The sequence below is a fragment of the Aristolochia californica genome, unplaced genomic scaffold, assembly GCF_029961685.1.
Source record: "Aristolochia californica isolate CCGP_79_NKW_82.1479 unplaced genomic scaffold, dmAriCali1.0.hap1 SCAF_6, whole genome shotgun sequence".
Taxonomy (NCBI): Eukaryota; Viridiplantae; Streptophyta; class Magnoliopsida; order Piperales; family Aristolochiaceae; genus Aristolochia; species Aristolochia californica.
The window spans coordinates 2,014,268-2,031,216 of NW_027182257.1; the positions used below are offsets into that span (position 1 = coordinate 2,014,268).

General features: G+C 36.6%; 1 protein-coding gene and 1 non-coding gene across 2 annotated transcripts; both read right to left on the reverse strand.

Annotated features, from left to right (window-relative positions):
* Positions 1 to 82: 82 nt before the first annotated feature.
* LOC137934009 (E3 ubiquitin protein ligase RIN2-like) lies at positions 83 to 12,373 on the reverse strand. The gene is made up of 13 exons (XM_068778182.1): positions 12,121 to 12,373; positions 11,318 to 11,761; positions 9,411 to 9,488; positions 9,228 to 9,314; positions 8,997 to 9,118; positions 4,037 to 4,133; positions 3,829 to 3,928; positions 3,267 to 3,424; positions 2,182 to 2,319; positions 2,016 to 2,083; positions 994 to 1,227; positions 532 to 904; positions 83 to 443 (listed from the first exon to the last, which is right to left on the reverse strand). Exons 2-13 carry the CDS (start codon positions 11,555 to 11,557, stop codon positions 387 to 389), a joined length of 1,752 nt encoding a protein of 583 aa, XP_068634283.1. The 5' UTR covers positions 11,558 to 11,761; positions 12,121 to 12,373; the 3' UTR covers positions 83 to 386.
* A 3,844-nt stretch (positions 12,374 to 16,217) lies between these two features.
* On the reverse strand, positions 16,218 to 16,289 carry TRNAC-GCA (transfer RNA cysteine (anticodon GCA)). The gene has a single exon. It is a non-coding gene; the product is annotated as a tRNA-Cys (tRNA).
* Positions 16,290 to 16,949: the final 660 nt, after the last annotated feature.

The following is a 16,949-nucleotide window of genomic DNA, read 5'->3' on the forward strand; positions in this document are numbered from 1 at the left end:
TCGGGTAAATGAATGGAATAATTACAAAAATAACTTAAAATCTTATAAACTATAAAATTATGAAAAAAATCGTATTGTCATATATACATAAAACAAAGAACAATATTATTCTAATTTATAAGAAATTTCTTAAAAGTTATGTTACACAATCCTTAGAAAAAGGGTATTATCTCAAATATAAATTTACTGATATTCTTTCACATGAGGCATTCACCTGCAACAAAAGCTTATTTGAAAAAGCATAACATTCATAAGATGAGACCTGAATTTCTTGGAAATGCCTTTAGAACAACACAGAGAGAGTAAACCTCACCAAGCTCTTAATCCACTTAAATATATGACACTTGAGGCTACCTGAAATTATACATGCAGGAGTAGACATTATTTCATATTTGAAGGAGATTATTCACAGTAACAGCAACGTTGTGGGTTCGCTGCAAATCCTGCATCCAGAGACATTGGATGGTGAAGAATTAAATAATGCAAGCAGATCCAGAAGAATTAACTAGATTGCTAGATTGTAAAGAGTACCTGAAGAATTAACTCATCCGGGATGTGAGGCAACACCTCCCGCACTGTGTCAGCCATTGCAAGCAAACTTGATATGTTGTCATTAGTATTCCTAAAACGTAATCCATTAGTGTTTCCATCGTATCTGACAGGAGGGCGCACTGGAGGAGGAGATGAACCAGAAGCTGCTGATGGGTGAGCCATGGGCCAAAGACTCCATGAACTATCTTCAATGGCACTATGACCATAGGAATCACCCACAGATGCAAGATGTCTCATCATCATCTGGACACTGCCAAAACCAACAGAGCTAATTGCAGTAGTAGATGGGCCAGTACCATCAAATCCTTGTCCTGGCCAAGGTTGCATCCAACCTGGATTCAACCCCATGCCTCTGCCAAAGAAAACAAAATTACTTCAGAACATAGTATTAAATGCAGAAATCTACAAACAATGAGATGATGAAAGGTAAAGAGATTGAACCTCCACATGTTAGAGTCAGCAGTGTTCTGCTGCTGGTTAGGAAATGCCACCATAGGTGGTGATAGGTGTCCAGGTTGGGCACTATGGTCCAATCCAGAACTTAATTGCCGAGCAAGCTGCTCATCATGCAAAACTTCTGCAGCCCGACTGTTTGCATAATTTCCAGTCGGAACTGCAAAGAGAGGCCTTCGACAAGTTGGGCATGCATGCACTTCACTTAGACCTTGATCCAACCTGGCAAGTAATGTACAATAGCATCACAAAATGCATATTGTTGAAGAACAAAATGAGGATACACCATTAAATGAATTAAAGCCACTTTGTAATCTGTAAAGATAAAAAAAGTCAAACATGATAGATAATTTAAGAAAAAAAAAAAAGATCTGCCAACTTCTCCACTTAACATGCTTTTCAAAACATGTTCTTTTATTTTAATAGTAACTCAAATGACTTTAGATCCCCTTAATTTTATCACCTAAGCCCACATGTCTTCAAGTTTTTTTGCTTTTTGACATGGTGAATGAATTTATTGCATAAATAAGATTATAAATGTTGAGAAAGGGAGGGAAACCCCTAAATTACAAAAGAAAAGAGTTCCCAACAACTAGGAGCTGGAAGAGATTCCCGACTCAAGAACAGAACAATAGAACTTCATATAATCAATGGACAACAAACTTATATTATAAGAAACTTCAGACAGTTCAGCAAACAGAAATTACAATAGGACATGAATTAATCAAACATAAAATAACAGACCAGTGACTCAAATTCACCCAGGCTTACATGCATGAAATTTTTTCATGCAGACAGAACAGGAGAACCCAAACAATATCCTTGAGATAACTAGTTGTACTATCATCTGATGTTATCAACTTCTATCAGTTTTTTAGTTTAGAAGATGTTCATGAAGCAGGTTCCACCTACTCCTATTGCAGAGAAACTAGCTGGTTGTTTTGTAGTATACGCAGAAGTACATAAAAGTTTCAAAACTCTAAAACACATCACAAGTTTATGGGCCATACCAAGACCTCAAGCAGGCAAGATGGAAAAGGTGGTTGCAAGCAAGTCTTTTAGCTCTGGCCATTGGTTCCTGCAAATTAATTAGAGAATTATCACCTTCATACAACACAAGCACCTGGTCTCAAAGATTCTAAAACATCATGCACACAAACAATAAAATAAACCTACCCTGCAAATAGAACAATCATCATTGTAAGCATACAATTCGTCTGCTGTAGCATCAGGAAGTACCCTATTGAGGCTACTTAAGGCTTGCTTCAATTTGATGAATCCTTTGACCCGCTCTATTATAGTGCTTACCAATGCCTGTTGATAATCAATGGATCAAAGTATACTATCGTCATTATAATTGGACAAAAATGTTGTAGCAGAGAAAATATGCTTTTGTTAATTGGACACAATCAGATTGCCTTTAGAAAATTCTGCTCATAAAAAGGTTGTTGCAGCCCAATTTCACAAGGAAACAGCCTTGGCTGGGTAAGCTTGGAATTTCAATTAGTTAACATAGCAAGCTAACAGCTATGACAAAAGTATTTTTTTTTAATGTTGATTATACATGCAGACTACACAGACTAGAACCCAAGACCTCATGCTAACTCCCATATGGCCATTGAGCCAAAGGCCCAATCCACACATATTACAAAATGCTTTGTTTGAAAATGATGTGATGAGAGTAAGAGAGAGGAAAAATACAAAGGACACCTAAAAATGAAGGTATGCAGAGAAAATAAAAAGAAAAAAGAAAAGGAAAAAAACAAAAATGAAGATGAACCGCCCACAACATGAGCTCACTGTGAGAACTCTGGGTACACCAATGAGTCCTGCCATATGATCGGCATACCTTGGAATATGAAAGCAATGAAAGTTCAGATATCAATTCATTGTCAACCATCATTAAATCTTGAGAAAAAAAAATAAGAATTTATAGAGCAGAAATTCAGGGTCTAAATTCTCAGACATGACATTTTCAAAGTCTTACAAGGGATCTGCAATGCAGCATATGTGTAATAACATCCAAAAGAATAGAAAAAGAATAAATAATCTTGCATTAGATTTCTTAAATAAGCCATATTCAAGCCAACTCCAACACACTCATTGATTTGCTATAAAGATTCATATTCCAAATGAACTGAAAGGATCATTCTGAAAGAATCGGGCTATTCAAAATGACAATAACCACTTTTTCCTACTATGCTCAGGATCAAAAGTGAATGCCACTATACTATCACTGTTAACATGGAAGAAGCACCTACACGTATGTTCAGGAAGAGGACTACATCCACAAGATGGAAGGCCATGCCATGAAGCCACCAGATATGCAAGTAATGACCAAGTCCAGTTAACAAGGTCATCAAGTCTAGAAGAAAGCCCAAGTTTCGGATAAGAATGCCCTTCCACTCATATAATGTACCTGCATTTTTACACTTCATAATCAGTTTTCAATGCAATTTAATCCAAAAGACTCGGAGGGAAATTATCTTAAAAAATTAGAGAACCATCAGAAAGCAACAAAAGATGTATGTGCCCGGTATCTATCCAACAGTAATCATATGAAATAAGCCTGTTAAGCTTAAAGTAGGATGCACAATGGCAGGTAGAGAAGAAAGTGTTGAAGAGGAAAGATCCGTTCTAGTTTTGTAAGAAACAAACGCAAATAGAAAGAAATTAAAAAAAAAAAAAAGCATGAAATACATATAAGATGCACTCTTTTAGAACACAAACACTTAAAGTAATAGTATTTGACAATAGTTAAATTCAGCCCATAAGAACAGATAAACGTCATTTACATCATAAAATTATAATTAAAAAGGTTACCTGCAGCTGATCTATCAAATGGATGGTGGCAGTCAGCATCACTATCCATTGACTGACGGTGGCACATGTCAAGCAACTGAAAGCCATGAACCATAATAGCCTACATGGCAAATACCATGTTGCACAAAAAAACAGTCAACCGCAGTCCAATAATCACTATCACCTGCCAATTTCCTGGAAAAACAAGTAATGCAGGTGGCAGATTTACCTGGAGTGTTTCAAAACCAATGCACAGAGGCTCAAAGAACAAAAGCAAAAACATGCTAGAACCCAGAGAAGTGTATATTAAAAGGCACAGCCTTATCCTGTAAATCACCAACACAGCACATAAGATGTAACCCAAATAGTCAGGCCTTCAGGAAAATAAATAATTGATAAAAGATGACTTTTGAGGTCAACCTCGTAATGAAAAAAAATTGAGAGGAAAATAGCATAAGATGAATGAGAAAAAAAATACATTCAATAAGGACATGCAAGACAATTGACTCTCCAAAAATGTTACCATAAACAAAAATAATTGATCCTAAAATGAATCAAGACCACCAGTTAAACCGCAAAATGCATTTGTTTCTAGATTATCCTATCTAACAAATAGATTTCCAAAATGGAACTCCAAAAGTATAATACACTCTCTTGCTTTCAATACAAGAAGTTTCATTCACCATAGATAAAAAATTTCATGTCAGAGAGTTAATGGAGACCAAAATTTTGAGGTTTATATTATCTTTCTTTTTCTTTTTTTCTTTTAATTATTTGAAATGTTGAACCCCTTTACCCTGGCAAGACTTTGCACCTAACTCCTCGTACTAGATTGCTCATTTGACCACTGAGGCAAAGGCCCAATTCCACCTAGAAATCAAGAATTTAGAGTTTATTCAAGGAAGAATGAGAATGAGAAAAGAACTGCATATAAGGCCACCAAATGCCATCCAAACACTTTTCACTTCCAAATGAATTCTTCCACCAAGATCCACTAACATGATAATTCTCAAAATCAAAGAGGATGCAACATGTCCCTGAAGCTTTACTTTTCCCAAGGCTTCTATGCAAATCAGGATTCCAATTGGATAGACATGCATTGAGAGAAAAGGAGACTTCCCCAAGTTCATGAGTGAAAAGCCTCCACAGGACAATTACCAACCACATCCAAAACCAGAATTTGTGCATGCACCAAATTCTTTTTTCTTTGTTTTAAGACACTGCAGGCTCTGAACTCCAAGATTTATTTTTTTTGGAAAGTGTGAAATTCTATCAAAAGCAAAAGACTAGCACAGAGATGCTGGCTGAGCACCAAAAGAAGGTTTAAAACAAGGTATCGACTAAAGCTTCCACCCTTAACAAGCCGATCAGCAGTAGATTTGCCGAATGATAAACACGAAACAAAGCAACAGTGAGAGATATAGCCAAATCCACGGTGCAGACGAATTGCTGGTCAAATATCCACAGATAATCAAAGAGTGGTTGCCTGGTAATCAATTCTTTATGTAGGTTTTTTTATGCAGATGAACAAAATATAGACAATTTGTTATTACATTGCCCTTACAATTTCAAACCAGGGGCTTGGTTCTCAACGAGGTCGGTATAAGCTGCTGCTTTCCATCCTCCTTCACTGATTTCATACCTCAGGACTTTGCTCAGAACTTGCTGCGTATTGGTTTAACCCTCTAGGAGGTTTTTGTTATTTGTTGTCCCATGGAACTTGTGAAGAAGAACATAATAACCAAACTTTTCATCAGGACCACCTCCTCATTGGGCTTTTGACTGAAAATCTGTTCCAACCTATTCTGTCCTGGACCAATTTTACAGAGCCGAATTACTCTCTCATTGATCAAAAAGCATTGTATCTTGGTGGTACTTTGTAAATCATCATCCACCTACCCTTATTTCCTGGATTCCACATCCCATTGGCAGCCTCAAAATGAATTTGGATGGTAGGTCTGACAAGCTGAGGCACCAGCAAGTATTGGTGGGGTCACAAGGGACCATGATGGTCTGTTCTATTTCTATTTGCATTTTCTGGTCGAATTTTCTGGAAGAACTTGGCTGAAGCTGAAGTAAGGGCTCTCAGTCAAGGTTACTTTGAGAATTTTTCAGCACCTTTAATAAAAGAAAGTTATTTGACTATTTTCATAAGTTTGGTGAAAGAAATTTCAGATACATTCAAAAGAAATCAAGAATCCTCGTACACCTTATCATGTTTTGTTGCAACATAATTACGGGTTGCAAATTCTGTAGCTGATGTATTACCTAAAGAGCGTGTCTTTCGGTCATCACTTGTATTGTTCTATATTCTTTATCAGTTGAATAAAAGCTACTCACCATTTCAAAATCTCCACAGATGCAAAGCAACCTTCTGAATACATAGACAGAAAACTGGCTTTGTAACAGAAAGTGATAGCATCATGAGGAAGCAAATACCCTGCCGTTAGCCGTATTTAGAAGGAAATAAACTTTCTCCTCTCGGAAGTCTTTAGGTGCTGTCATTGATCAACGGCCTATTACTTCAAGAATGATGTGGTGCTTTCCTGAGAACTACTCCAAAATCAAAAGAACTGTAGAAGAATAACTCAAACTGATGCCAATTAAACCTCGAAACACTTAGCCTCAGCAGTCAATAATGTGCTCTAAATATACAAGAATATCAAAGAATGATCCTCCACACTTATGTGAAGAGCTTGGATTTACCAGGGTGAAAAGGCAACTTGACATAGCAGTGCCCAAATATTGTGCCGCTTGATAGTTGTGCCAAGAGATTTTCTACAACAGTCCAGCCTGTTATTTGCTGATGTATCCCAGGTAGTTATCAGGGGTTGGCATATCAGATACACTGGAATCCGATACATATCAACCAATAAGATGCACCCCGTACTGGTCAGAGTGAGATCTGATATGTACCAGCAATATGCCCATCCCTAGTTACAATCAAGGAAAAGAAATAACCAGTGCTTCCAGTGCTACTGTTAAATGGGGATAACAGGATATAATGTCATGACCATCTGGGACATCCTACAGTGCTGAGAACTGCCTTCTGACGTGGGACGAGTGTCGAGCTGTTGCAGCAAAGTTGAATTGGAAAAAAAAGAAGGAGAAGAAGAAGAAAGGAAGAGAGAAGGAAGAAAGGGATAGAAGGAAGATGAGAGAACAGCAGGAGAAGAAGAAAAACTTTAATTCATTCAATGATCTCCACCAATCCGATTACAACCCTTTAAATAAGAAACGAAAAAACGAAGTTCAAAATTCAATAAAAAGAGATAAATCTTATCAGATGAATCTCGTAAAATCGGGAGAAAAGGAATAAATCACAATCTGATAAATCCCATAAAATCAGGATAAATAAAAACGAAAATAAAATGAAACAAATTACAAAATTATGGGGTGGTGGGTCCCGTGGGGCCCGACGTCTCCGAGTGTAGACTAGTGTGACTGGTGGCACACCGGTGTTCCCACCACCTTCCGGTAGAAACTTGCAATCTGCTGTTGGCAGTTTGGTCAAAACTCCCCGAGTAAAAATAGTGCAGACAGGTTGCAATGCTGCGCCTGATCAGGCGAGGGATGGGGAACTGTAAGGAGCTGAGGCTTGAGTATTGTGCCATTACAATTTGACTAGGCTAATGGTACCGTCCAATGCACCCCAAACCTCCAAGCCATTTGGCAAGGAGATCTATGTTCAATGCCTTCGTGGATTTGATTCTCATGCCCTCTTGCTCTTTTGGCAAATAAACTCGTTTCCAATTTTTCCAATGATGCCTTATTGGTTATTCACCTACTATTCAGAAGAATCACCTTTACAGAAGGCAATGTGTCAGCAACCATCAAGATACAGGGGATGCTTTTGGTGAACTTGATCTTCCACTATGGCAAAGCATGAAAGAAGGAACAAAATGAGACTTGGAAGCCCACCAGGAGAACTAATCAAGCTCTATGATTTCACTTTAATTATTCGTTTTAAGTAGCAAAGGCCATTTCTTAATTGTACCAGGGCCGCCCTACTTCATGTGTCTACATAGTCTCCAAGTTTTCTTCTTTTTCCAGAATAGAACAATTTTAAGCTATAAAAAGGGATTAAAGAATCTATTTGATAAAGCCTATACACCATTCATGGCGATGTCAACAACTATTCAAGTTCTGAAGACAACTACTATAAGCGCTCAAGTCCCTTTTCCTAGCTACCTGTTGGAATGTTTTTTTATTGAGCATCTCTTCAGTTTTTTCTTCCCTTTTCTACCAAGACTACATTAAGGTTCAAGACCTAATAAATCACTAACGATTCAACTTGGACATTGTTATATCAGCCATACATCATCCAATATTCATTGTACAGATACAGAAAAGCACTTTCTTTTATAAAAATATAGGAAGGCACTTAGTAGACCAATATAAACAACTTATTTGCTTCAAGATTTCAGTGCACAGATTCAAGAGAACTGGTCCCTGGAGCAGGTAGAGAGCTAAATTACAGGCTAAAGGGACTCCTACTGTTACCGACACAAGACGATTCACTTAGGAAAGAAGGATTGAAGAGAATGTATACATAGAGTTGGTACATAATGGCCTGCAGTAGAGATTAGCATAAGATGCCATCAATAGGAGTTAGGGTGAAACCAAAAGAACACTGTAGAATTGTTATACGGGCCAAACATTATAGACAGACTGGGCATGGCAGTAAAGAAACACCATTATACCATTTATAGAAGAAGAGTAGGTCAAGTTTAAGAATTTTGAGGTCAACATTCCACAAATCAAGAAATCAAAAGATTATACAAAAGCATATGGAAGGGCACAAAGATAGCATGAACAGACCATCTGACTATTCTGAGTGTTAGGTGCAAGCAAGAAAAGTGCCAATGCTAAAATGGACGCGCACAATAAGGAAGTCGGGGGGTAGAGCAAGCAGATAATAGTGCAGAAAGAAGAACTCAAATGTTGACAACCCTGACAAAATTAAGACATTAAGTTCCAATGGTAACTTTTGTTTAAAATAAGGTTTGCAACCTTAGAAGATGTATAAATAGTCAACCAATCAGTTCTTTCACAATCACAAATAATAATAAAATACACTAAAATAAAATTTTCTTTCTCAATCACATCTAACCTTTGTTAAGCTGATAAAATTCTATGAAACTTTCTAAAGACAAATTTTTATAACCCAAAAAAAGTAGGAAGAATACCAAAGTAAATCAACCGAAAGAACCAACAGTAAGACTGAAAACACCCGAAAGTATGCCCAAGAAGTAGCAGATGGTGAAGCATTCAACCGTTCAAGTCTCTCTCTAGCCAATCCTTGAAACATCTGTAGACAAGATTTAGATAGATATAAATTAGCAACAACTAAGAAATGGCCCCTTCCTAGAGAAACTTATAGCAAAAGAACAAACTGTAGCATATTCAGATGCAATTACCTTCAGGGAACACAAAACTGTCAACCAGGTGGACCACAAGGCTGCTTGAAAAATGATAGGTGGAACCACCAAAGGAAGCAAAGTTCCCTGACAATAGACTCAGAAGAAATATGCATCAATTAATGAATGACAGTCGAAGAAGAAGCTGGAAAATCTGTAAAGACTAGTGCAGAGTGCTCATACCTTGTAAACAACATAGTTAACAAGGCGTTCCACAACTTTTCGAGTTTCAGAAGGATAGAGTTTCACAAAGAAAATTGTCTGCATAGCCATACAAAAAGAAATAAACAGGGGAAAAAATTCATTTGTAAGTAATTGAAGGGATGCAAAAAACACGACAATAAAAACTATCAATCAAAAAGACAATAATCGATAAAATTACACATTGTGCTAAAAGGTTCTGTAAAGCATACTTTCATAACCACCTCAAAGAAAGCAGTCAAAAAAAGAGAGGTTTTCCTAAATGCATTAGACAAGAGATCTACACCTCTGTAGTGAGCCAGTCCCTTACTAGAGCATAAGGCCTGTATAAGATGCAGAGGTTGGGATATCTAATAGTTGTTTTTGGTCTCAACATTTGCAATATACTAGTGAGACTAATCAAGATGTTCCTTACGACACAGCAAACTGTACACTTGCAGGAAGAGAGCAGAAAAAAGTCGTTTCACATAGCCTATAAAGAAATTAATATTCGAAAACTGAAAAAGAGAACAAAAAAAAAAAAAGCTCAAAGAAAAGATGAAGGAGCAAATCTAGTTGACAAAGCCAAATATGGCAAAGATTAAGATAGATGGTTAAATTCCAAAAGATACAGAAAAGAATTAAGTTCTTGTGACTGTTCTCCACATGATTAACTATGACCAAAAGGTGGAATTCACACACTTGCTTCCCTGCTTCCGAAGATTCTGTCTACATTTTTTTTTTCTTCTGAGAATAATGGGAAATTAAGACAAATGTCATGAATGCTACAAAGGCCATAAGGTACAAGGGAAAACAACAAGAAAAACAATACAAAGCAAGAAAAACTACATCATATGGAGAGAACTCCCCACAAAATGCTATTGCAAGGAAATCCCAATCTTCAGAAGAATCTTATGCAAGCTCCTCCTTAAAGGAATAACTTTTCAAGAGGGAGAAAAAAATCATGAAAGATGCTTTCATGTATGAGAATATATTTTTTTTTTTTTGAATGGAGGAATATATAAAAGTTAAAAGGGCACTTTTTTCTTTAAAAATTCAGAACCACCTCCAAGCTGTCAAAATCAACTCTTTTGAATAGCATCAGCTTCCAGCTCTTTGAAAGAGGTGATTGAACCTCTTTGAGCGAGCAGACACTCACAAAGAAGACAAATAACATGATTGAACACATTAGGAATCCAACAAAAAAGAAGATGCCACTTAGAGATTAAACATATCTCAATACGTACACTTAGCGAAAAACTTTGTTAGATAAATTTATCCTACTCAGTCAATGCCCCATTATAGGCCAGATAGTAGGCCAAGGCTAATGAAAAGTTAATTCCAATAGTGAGAAAGAAGTATGCATTTTATTTTTATTTTGTTGAAATTAAAAGAAGCATACAAATACTTAAAGACCACAGGACCACTTGATGTTCATCTCAACTGGATAATTCTTGACTTTTATAGTCAGGCTTCTTTGTGCAATTGAATCACAAAAGAAATAAAAAGAAAAGAAACCAGACGCAAGGAGTTGGTTTTGGCAATCACAAGGAATAAGTTTGGTGATAATTTCTACTATTTGCGTTGCTACCAACGTTCTCAGATTAACAATAGAAACAACATGCATTATATTCAAAATATCGCTATGAGGAAGCAAGAGAAGTAGTGTCAAGAACGAAGTCTGAAAATATGTTGTAACACTTGATTTAGAGGCATTGGCTAAGAATAAGAACGAGGCAGGAAGCACTTTAAGTCTTTAAAAGCGACAAACATCCAAGATGCAGTGCAAATAGTGCAAAGTCTGTCCTTTTGGCACTTCACAATGGAAAACAGAGGCAACAAAAGAACACCTGTGGATTGTTGTGCGACAATGTCAGATGGCAAATGTGTGGATCCATACATTACTTTACCTTAATACATAGAATAACCAGAATGAACAAGTTTATTGAGAAGTTCGCCAACAATCCAATTGTGACATATGAACCCAAAAGCAGCTCAAGGGCACGAGTTGTATTCCCGGAATGAAGTCCGTTATCACCTAAAGATCCATCTGATTGGAACTTGGCCAGTTCTGAATTTGTCCACCATTGGAGGCCCGCAAGGCTCAACACAGTACATACCGCCGAGGCAGCTAAGTAACTCACGCCCATCTTGAAAATATAAGACTTGTCCACCAAAGAGCGCCTCAACAAAGTTCATCAGAACAGCTATTTGATCAGCTCCCCATACAAAAAATTATGCAGCTAAAGTCCGCTAAGGGAAATGAAAATCCTCCAAAAGGTCACATACTACTCATGGTTCTCCGCACTCAAACTCATCAGCAAGGAAATTCTCTGAAATGACGTTCACAAAACCTGCAGGAGAATTGCAGTCAGAATTCACTGATGGAAACAGAAAAATGAACACTTTTCCCCCAAACATCAAAACAGAGCACAACTACCACCTCGTTCAAACAAAATCATCCCAAAATGGAAGCGGAGTTGATACAAGAGAAATAGACTGCATCTCGACGTAAACAAATTACATAATTTAGACCCCCAAGAATCATGTGAAGCACAATTTCAAATTATTATACAAAACATATGATAACCAATAAAGCCCAATAACAGAAGAGGGAACACCAACCCAAACCCCGGTCAACAGAAACGATCGAAAACCAAAATCCCACAATTTAACATTGAAAAACCAAACAATGCCCGACAGATTTCCTTACAGATTTCAACCCAAGCACGCGACGCCCCAAAGAAACGGAGTGGGTCAAGAAGAGGCGAGGGCGTCCTTCAAAATGGCAACGGCAGACATCATCAACGTGCAAAACGAGTCTTCAAACAGACAAATCTGTTGACTCTCTCCTTTCTCTTAATGGTGACTGACTTCGCTTTACGCCTGTTGTCTAGCATCCTCCTCCCCAACTCTCCATTCTCTCCTTTTTCCCCTTTCACTTTCTTTTTGTTTCCTCCCGAACCAAAAAGGATATTTCATTTCGATTCTTTCGTCCCTGAAAGATTCGCTGCTCCAAAGGTAGCAGCAGAAACAGATTTCACCCGGTCCTTGTCACGAGGGACGGCCCGACCCGTTGAACCAGAAACGGGTTTATTATAAAAAAACTAAAACTAAGGTATAAATTTTGTTTAGAAATTCCCGGTTTTGAATTTTATGGTGATATATTTGATAGGTTCGTGGGTGGGTTCATAAACTTGAACCAACCCCGATCCGACTAATTAAACCTTCCGAGATTCAGTTGCTGGTCAAAATAGGGACTCAACCGGAGAAGCAAATCCGAATCTATCCCCGGATCAGGACCCGTTAAAGGATTTTTTCCAACTCCGAATATAATAAAACTAAACAACCGCTTTTTCTCATTTCTGTCACATTCGTCTCCCTGACGCGTCACCAAAGTCAGTTTCGGGTGCGGAGGTCCGAGACAGGTCCGTCAAGAAAAGACCCGCCCATGGCCCACGTAATCCGAATTCCTTTTTTTTTCCGATTAATTGACACCAACCAAGCAATTTATTTTATTTTTTTTCCGGTCAATTCTTGTACATTGACTGAACCTGGGTTTGGAAATGTAATACCCATCAAAATTAAAAATAATTCTTTTGTGGAAAGATTCTATTTTACGAGTTTTAGGATCTGTTTGGAATCCCAAAGAAAATAAAAAATAAAAAAATAAAACATTGACCATTATTATTTTTAAAAATAATTATTATTATCTTATTTTTATTAACTATTTTTACGAATATAATTATCAAAATCTTATTTTCTTTTACCGTTAAAAAAGTAGAGAAATGTCAATTTCAAAGACAAAGGATAGGTGATTTGTGTGGAGGGCTCCAAATTCCAATTCCACATAACTTGTTTGGAATTGGAATTCTAGAAAGGGACTCACCCGGTAATGGAATGTCCACCAATGAGACGACTTCCAAAGCAAATCCACCTCCATCTCTAGAGATTTTATCAATTTTGAAACCCCTATAAAATAAAATAAAATGAGAATTTGATCATTATTATTTCAAAAATAGTTAATAAAAATTAGATAATGATTAAATTCTTTTTTTCACTAATTTTTCTTTATTTTATTTTCTTTTCTTTTCCGTGGGGTTCCAAACAGACCATATGTTTTCTATTATGGAAAAATCTTGAAATAAAAGTTTGCTTATACTTAAGTAACTTGCATTAGATGTAAAATAATAAATAATATCCTAAAATCAACCGATTGTAGAAAAGTTATTTGCATAAAACATCTTCGACTTTTTGCAAATAGGGAAGACAATATTAAAACATCTTCCTTGAAATTTTGTCGGGTTAGTAGTGTAAATTTATCGAAAATGTCAATAACAAATTATTGATACCTAAAAGGATAAAAGTTATTAGAATCTATTGAAAATATTAATACCTAAAATGTTCTTGGCTTAACTTGACTCTAAAGTCTGATAGGCACATTTCTCATGAAAGCAATGGAAGATTTTGGAATTTTTTTGTTTATCAACTATAAATGGTTAAATTTGTTTCTGATTAAAAATTAACCTGCATTTGTAATGGAGAAAGAATGGGGATTTTCCAATACCATCAATGAACCAGTTAAAAAGCCCATGTCAGTCTGATGGGGTTATTCTTTCTTTCAAGACATGCAATTGACTTAAAAATTCTTAATGGAGGTATCAAACTTGAGTTTTCCCAAGTCTTGGACTCTGAACAGAAGAACTGTTATTTGTTTATTTAGATTCACTGAAATTTATTCATTTATCAATTGGGTAAACGGGAAAATAAATTTTAAATATAATAAAGCACAGACAACTCAGCGAGGGATTTCCTCAGACAGGTTGTGTGTGGTGAGAACAAATTTGTCAATCGATGCAAACAAATCACAGCAAACCCAGTAATGCAATGGGAAAGCAAAGTATAAACTGTATTCCAAGCATTACTTTGTCACGGCTCTTCTTCCACCTTTTTAAAAAAGCCATGACAACACCTTCAGAAGCCTACCTTCCTCGGCTGGCATAAAAGCAGAAGAATCCTCTCTTCTGCTACAAAACAACCAAACTTCACTCCCCATCACCTTAATCTTCAATCCTGCCTGTGACCATCGTTTTGATCTCAGCTCCAAAACGGGTATGCGTTGCGGTCAGAGTAAAGAGTGGAATCGATGAATGTTTTGAAAAGCTGAAAAGCCAAGAAGGTAAAGGCAAATAATCTTGGCAGCTTGTCCAAATCACAGAAGTGGGTTTTGAAGTATTTTAAGAACCTAAGGCAATCTTAGTGGTTTTGTGATCAAGAATGAGCTTGCAGTCCTCATTTGATCTTGCTGCTTTTTATATTATACATACTGATTTAGTATCGCAGACAATGACCCATCTTGTGTTAGGTTTCACCTTTTCTTTCCTTGCTCGCATGGGTTCTCAATTCATCTTTATTGTTTTAAGAACTGATGAAATATGGAGCTGTGTTTGATAGTAAGTTGTAGAACTGAAAAACTAAGAACTTTTTAGCTTAGTGATGTCCATGGCCCGAGTTAAGACCCTGACAGGGACCTAACATGAAGATCACATAATGCAAGAGCAAGGTATTGGCTTGTTAAGGTGTCTCTCTTCCATCTGCGGTTTCAAAGTATAAGTGGTGTTGTTAAATATGGCAATAATTATCAGAATGGAACTAACTTACCCTGTCTGTTGAAGTATATTTGCAAGAACTTACTTTAGATGTTTCTGGCCAAGATTGCTTTTGATCTGTCCAAGCCATCTATTTGGAGAAGCAAAATGACTCCAATCTTCTCAACAGTTCAAGTGGGTGGCGTTTCTGGTGGGTCAAATTTCAGAAACTTTCCCAAGTACATGCCTAAGACAAGGAGAAGCAGAAAAGCAAAATGGTTTTTAAGAAAGGATTTGAATCTCTTTTCCAACTGACCCTCTTCAATGACATTAAAAAAAAAGGGAAAAAGAAAAAAAAGAAACAGCCTTACCTCAAAAGAAAGAAACCCTCTTTCCCTTATGAACTTATTTGTTATTTGGCCCTTTTGAGCAATGAGACAGAGCAGTACAAGGAATGGGAACTCCAATGCATTTGTTTCGTGGTTGGCCACTGGAATTTAACTATTTCCAGAGGTTGAGACAGACCCATTTATGATTCAGAGGGGTAGGTGGAGATGTTTGAATGAAACCCCATTTCTCTTTTTCCACTTTCTGTCACAGTGTCTGCACTTTGAGTTCAAGTTTTGTGTAAACACATTTTCATGGCTTTCTCTTGGATAGAGACCTTACTCAGATTTTCAACTTTCTGAGATGAATACAAAGGTAATGTCAGTTGTCTTAGGAGACACATAGTCCATGCACTGCTTTTGAGTTAACAAGGGAAAATGTGATGTGAGAGATGAGGGAAGTGAAATGGGAGGTTGGGGATATAGACCCCTTCCTCCTCCCCTACAAAAAAGCAAAGGGATTCCTTTCCTTCTCTGCTGCTGCATAGACCTCAGTGCCACGTAGATTTTACTGTTTTTTTATTCCTTCTAAATGCGCTTTATGACTCAAAAGCTCCTCAAAACACTTCAAAATCTCTCCTAAAGGAAGCCCAATGTGCCAATCATCAATTGATGGAGATTGAAAAGTTTAAGATTTACTGATTCACAGCCATTATGGAGAAGCAACTTTTGGAGCACTTCTCTTGCAATCTGTTATTTCATTAGAATACTTTATCTCTCTTCCCAGCAAAAAAAATCAAAATATATTTCGCCAAACTTTCATTATCCGATATATATTGCTCAAATTATAATACTTTTAAATGGATTAAAAAAAAAAAAAAAACTGAATAGAGGCAAGGGCCCAACCGGGTTCGAACCGGTGACCTCTTGATCTGCAGTCAAATGCTCTACCACTGAGCTATGGACCCTAATGTTGTTAAATAATAGTGGAGGTAATACTAAAACATTTCAACTAGATCGACAAATTCAAATTCTCAACTACTAACCCAAACCTACTAATTTGTACTTTTGCTAGCTCAAATACTATTTATTGTAATGAGAAATATTATATCTTGATTGAACCATTAATCCTAAAAATATCAATTTTATCGGAGTTTTCCGTGTCAACCGACTCTTCCCCACTACCCAAATAAGTCTATCTCATGATAATTATGAAACATTTTTGTCAAATGTGAGTTTTCTAGCGGCATGCCCCCACCCTTTCTATGTTCCAATCATTTCTTTCGTCGCAATTGAAAAAAAAAAAAAAAAAGTTTCATACAAGTTTAAGCATAAGTCCACTATTGATCGAAACTTTGTCCAAGGAAATCAAATTCTTTGTTATCCATAACAACAAGTTACCTAATTATTGAGGGAAGAAGGTGTTTGAATCAAGTCCAATCATCGAAAAGTTACTTTATCTACTAGAATGCTATCGTATTATTATATTAAAAACACTAATATTATCTTAAATTTATCATTAAAATTTGATAAAAATTAAGGGAATTTTTGTTAGTATTTTAATTAAAATTTATCATTTGCGATAAGACAGATGAAAAATGGAACCAAATCAAGTGAGAAAAACTTTG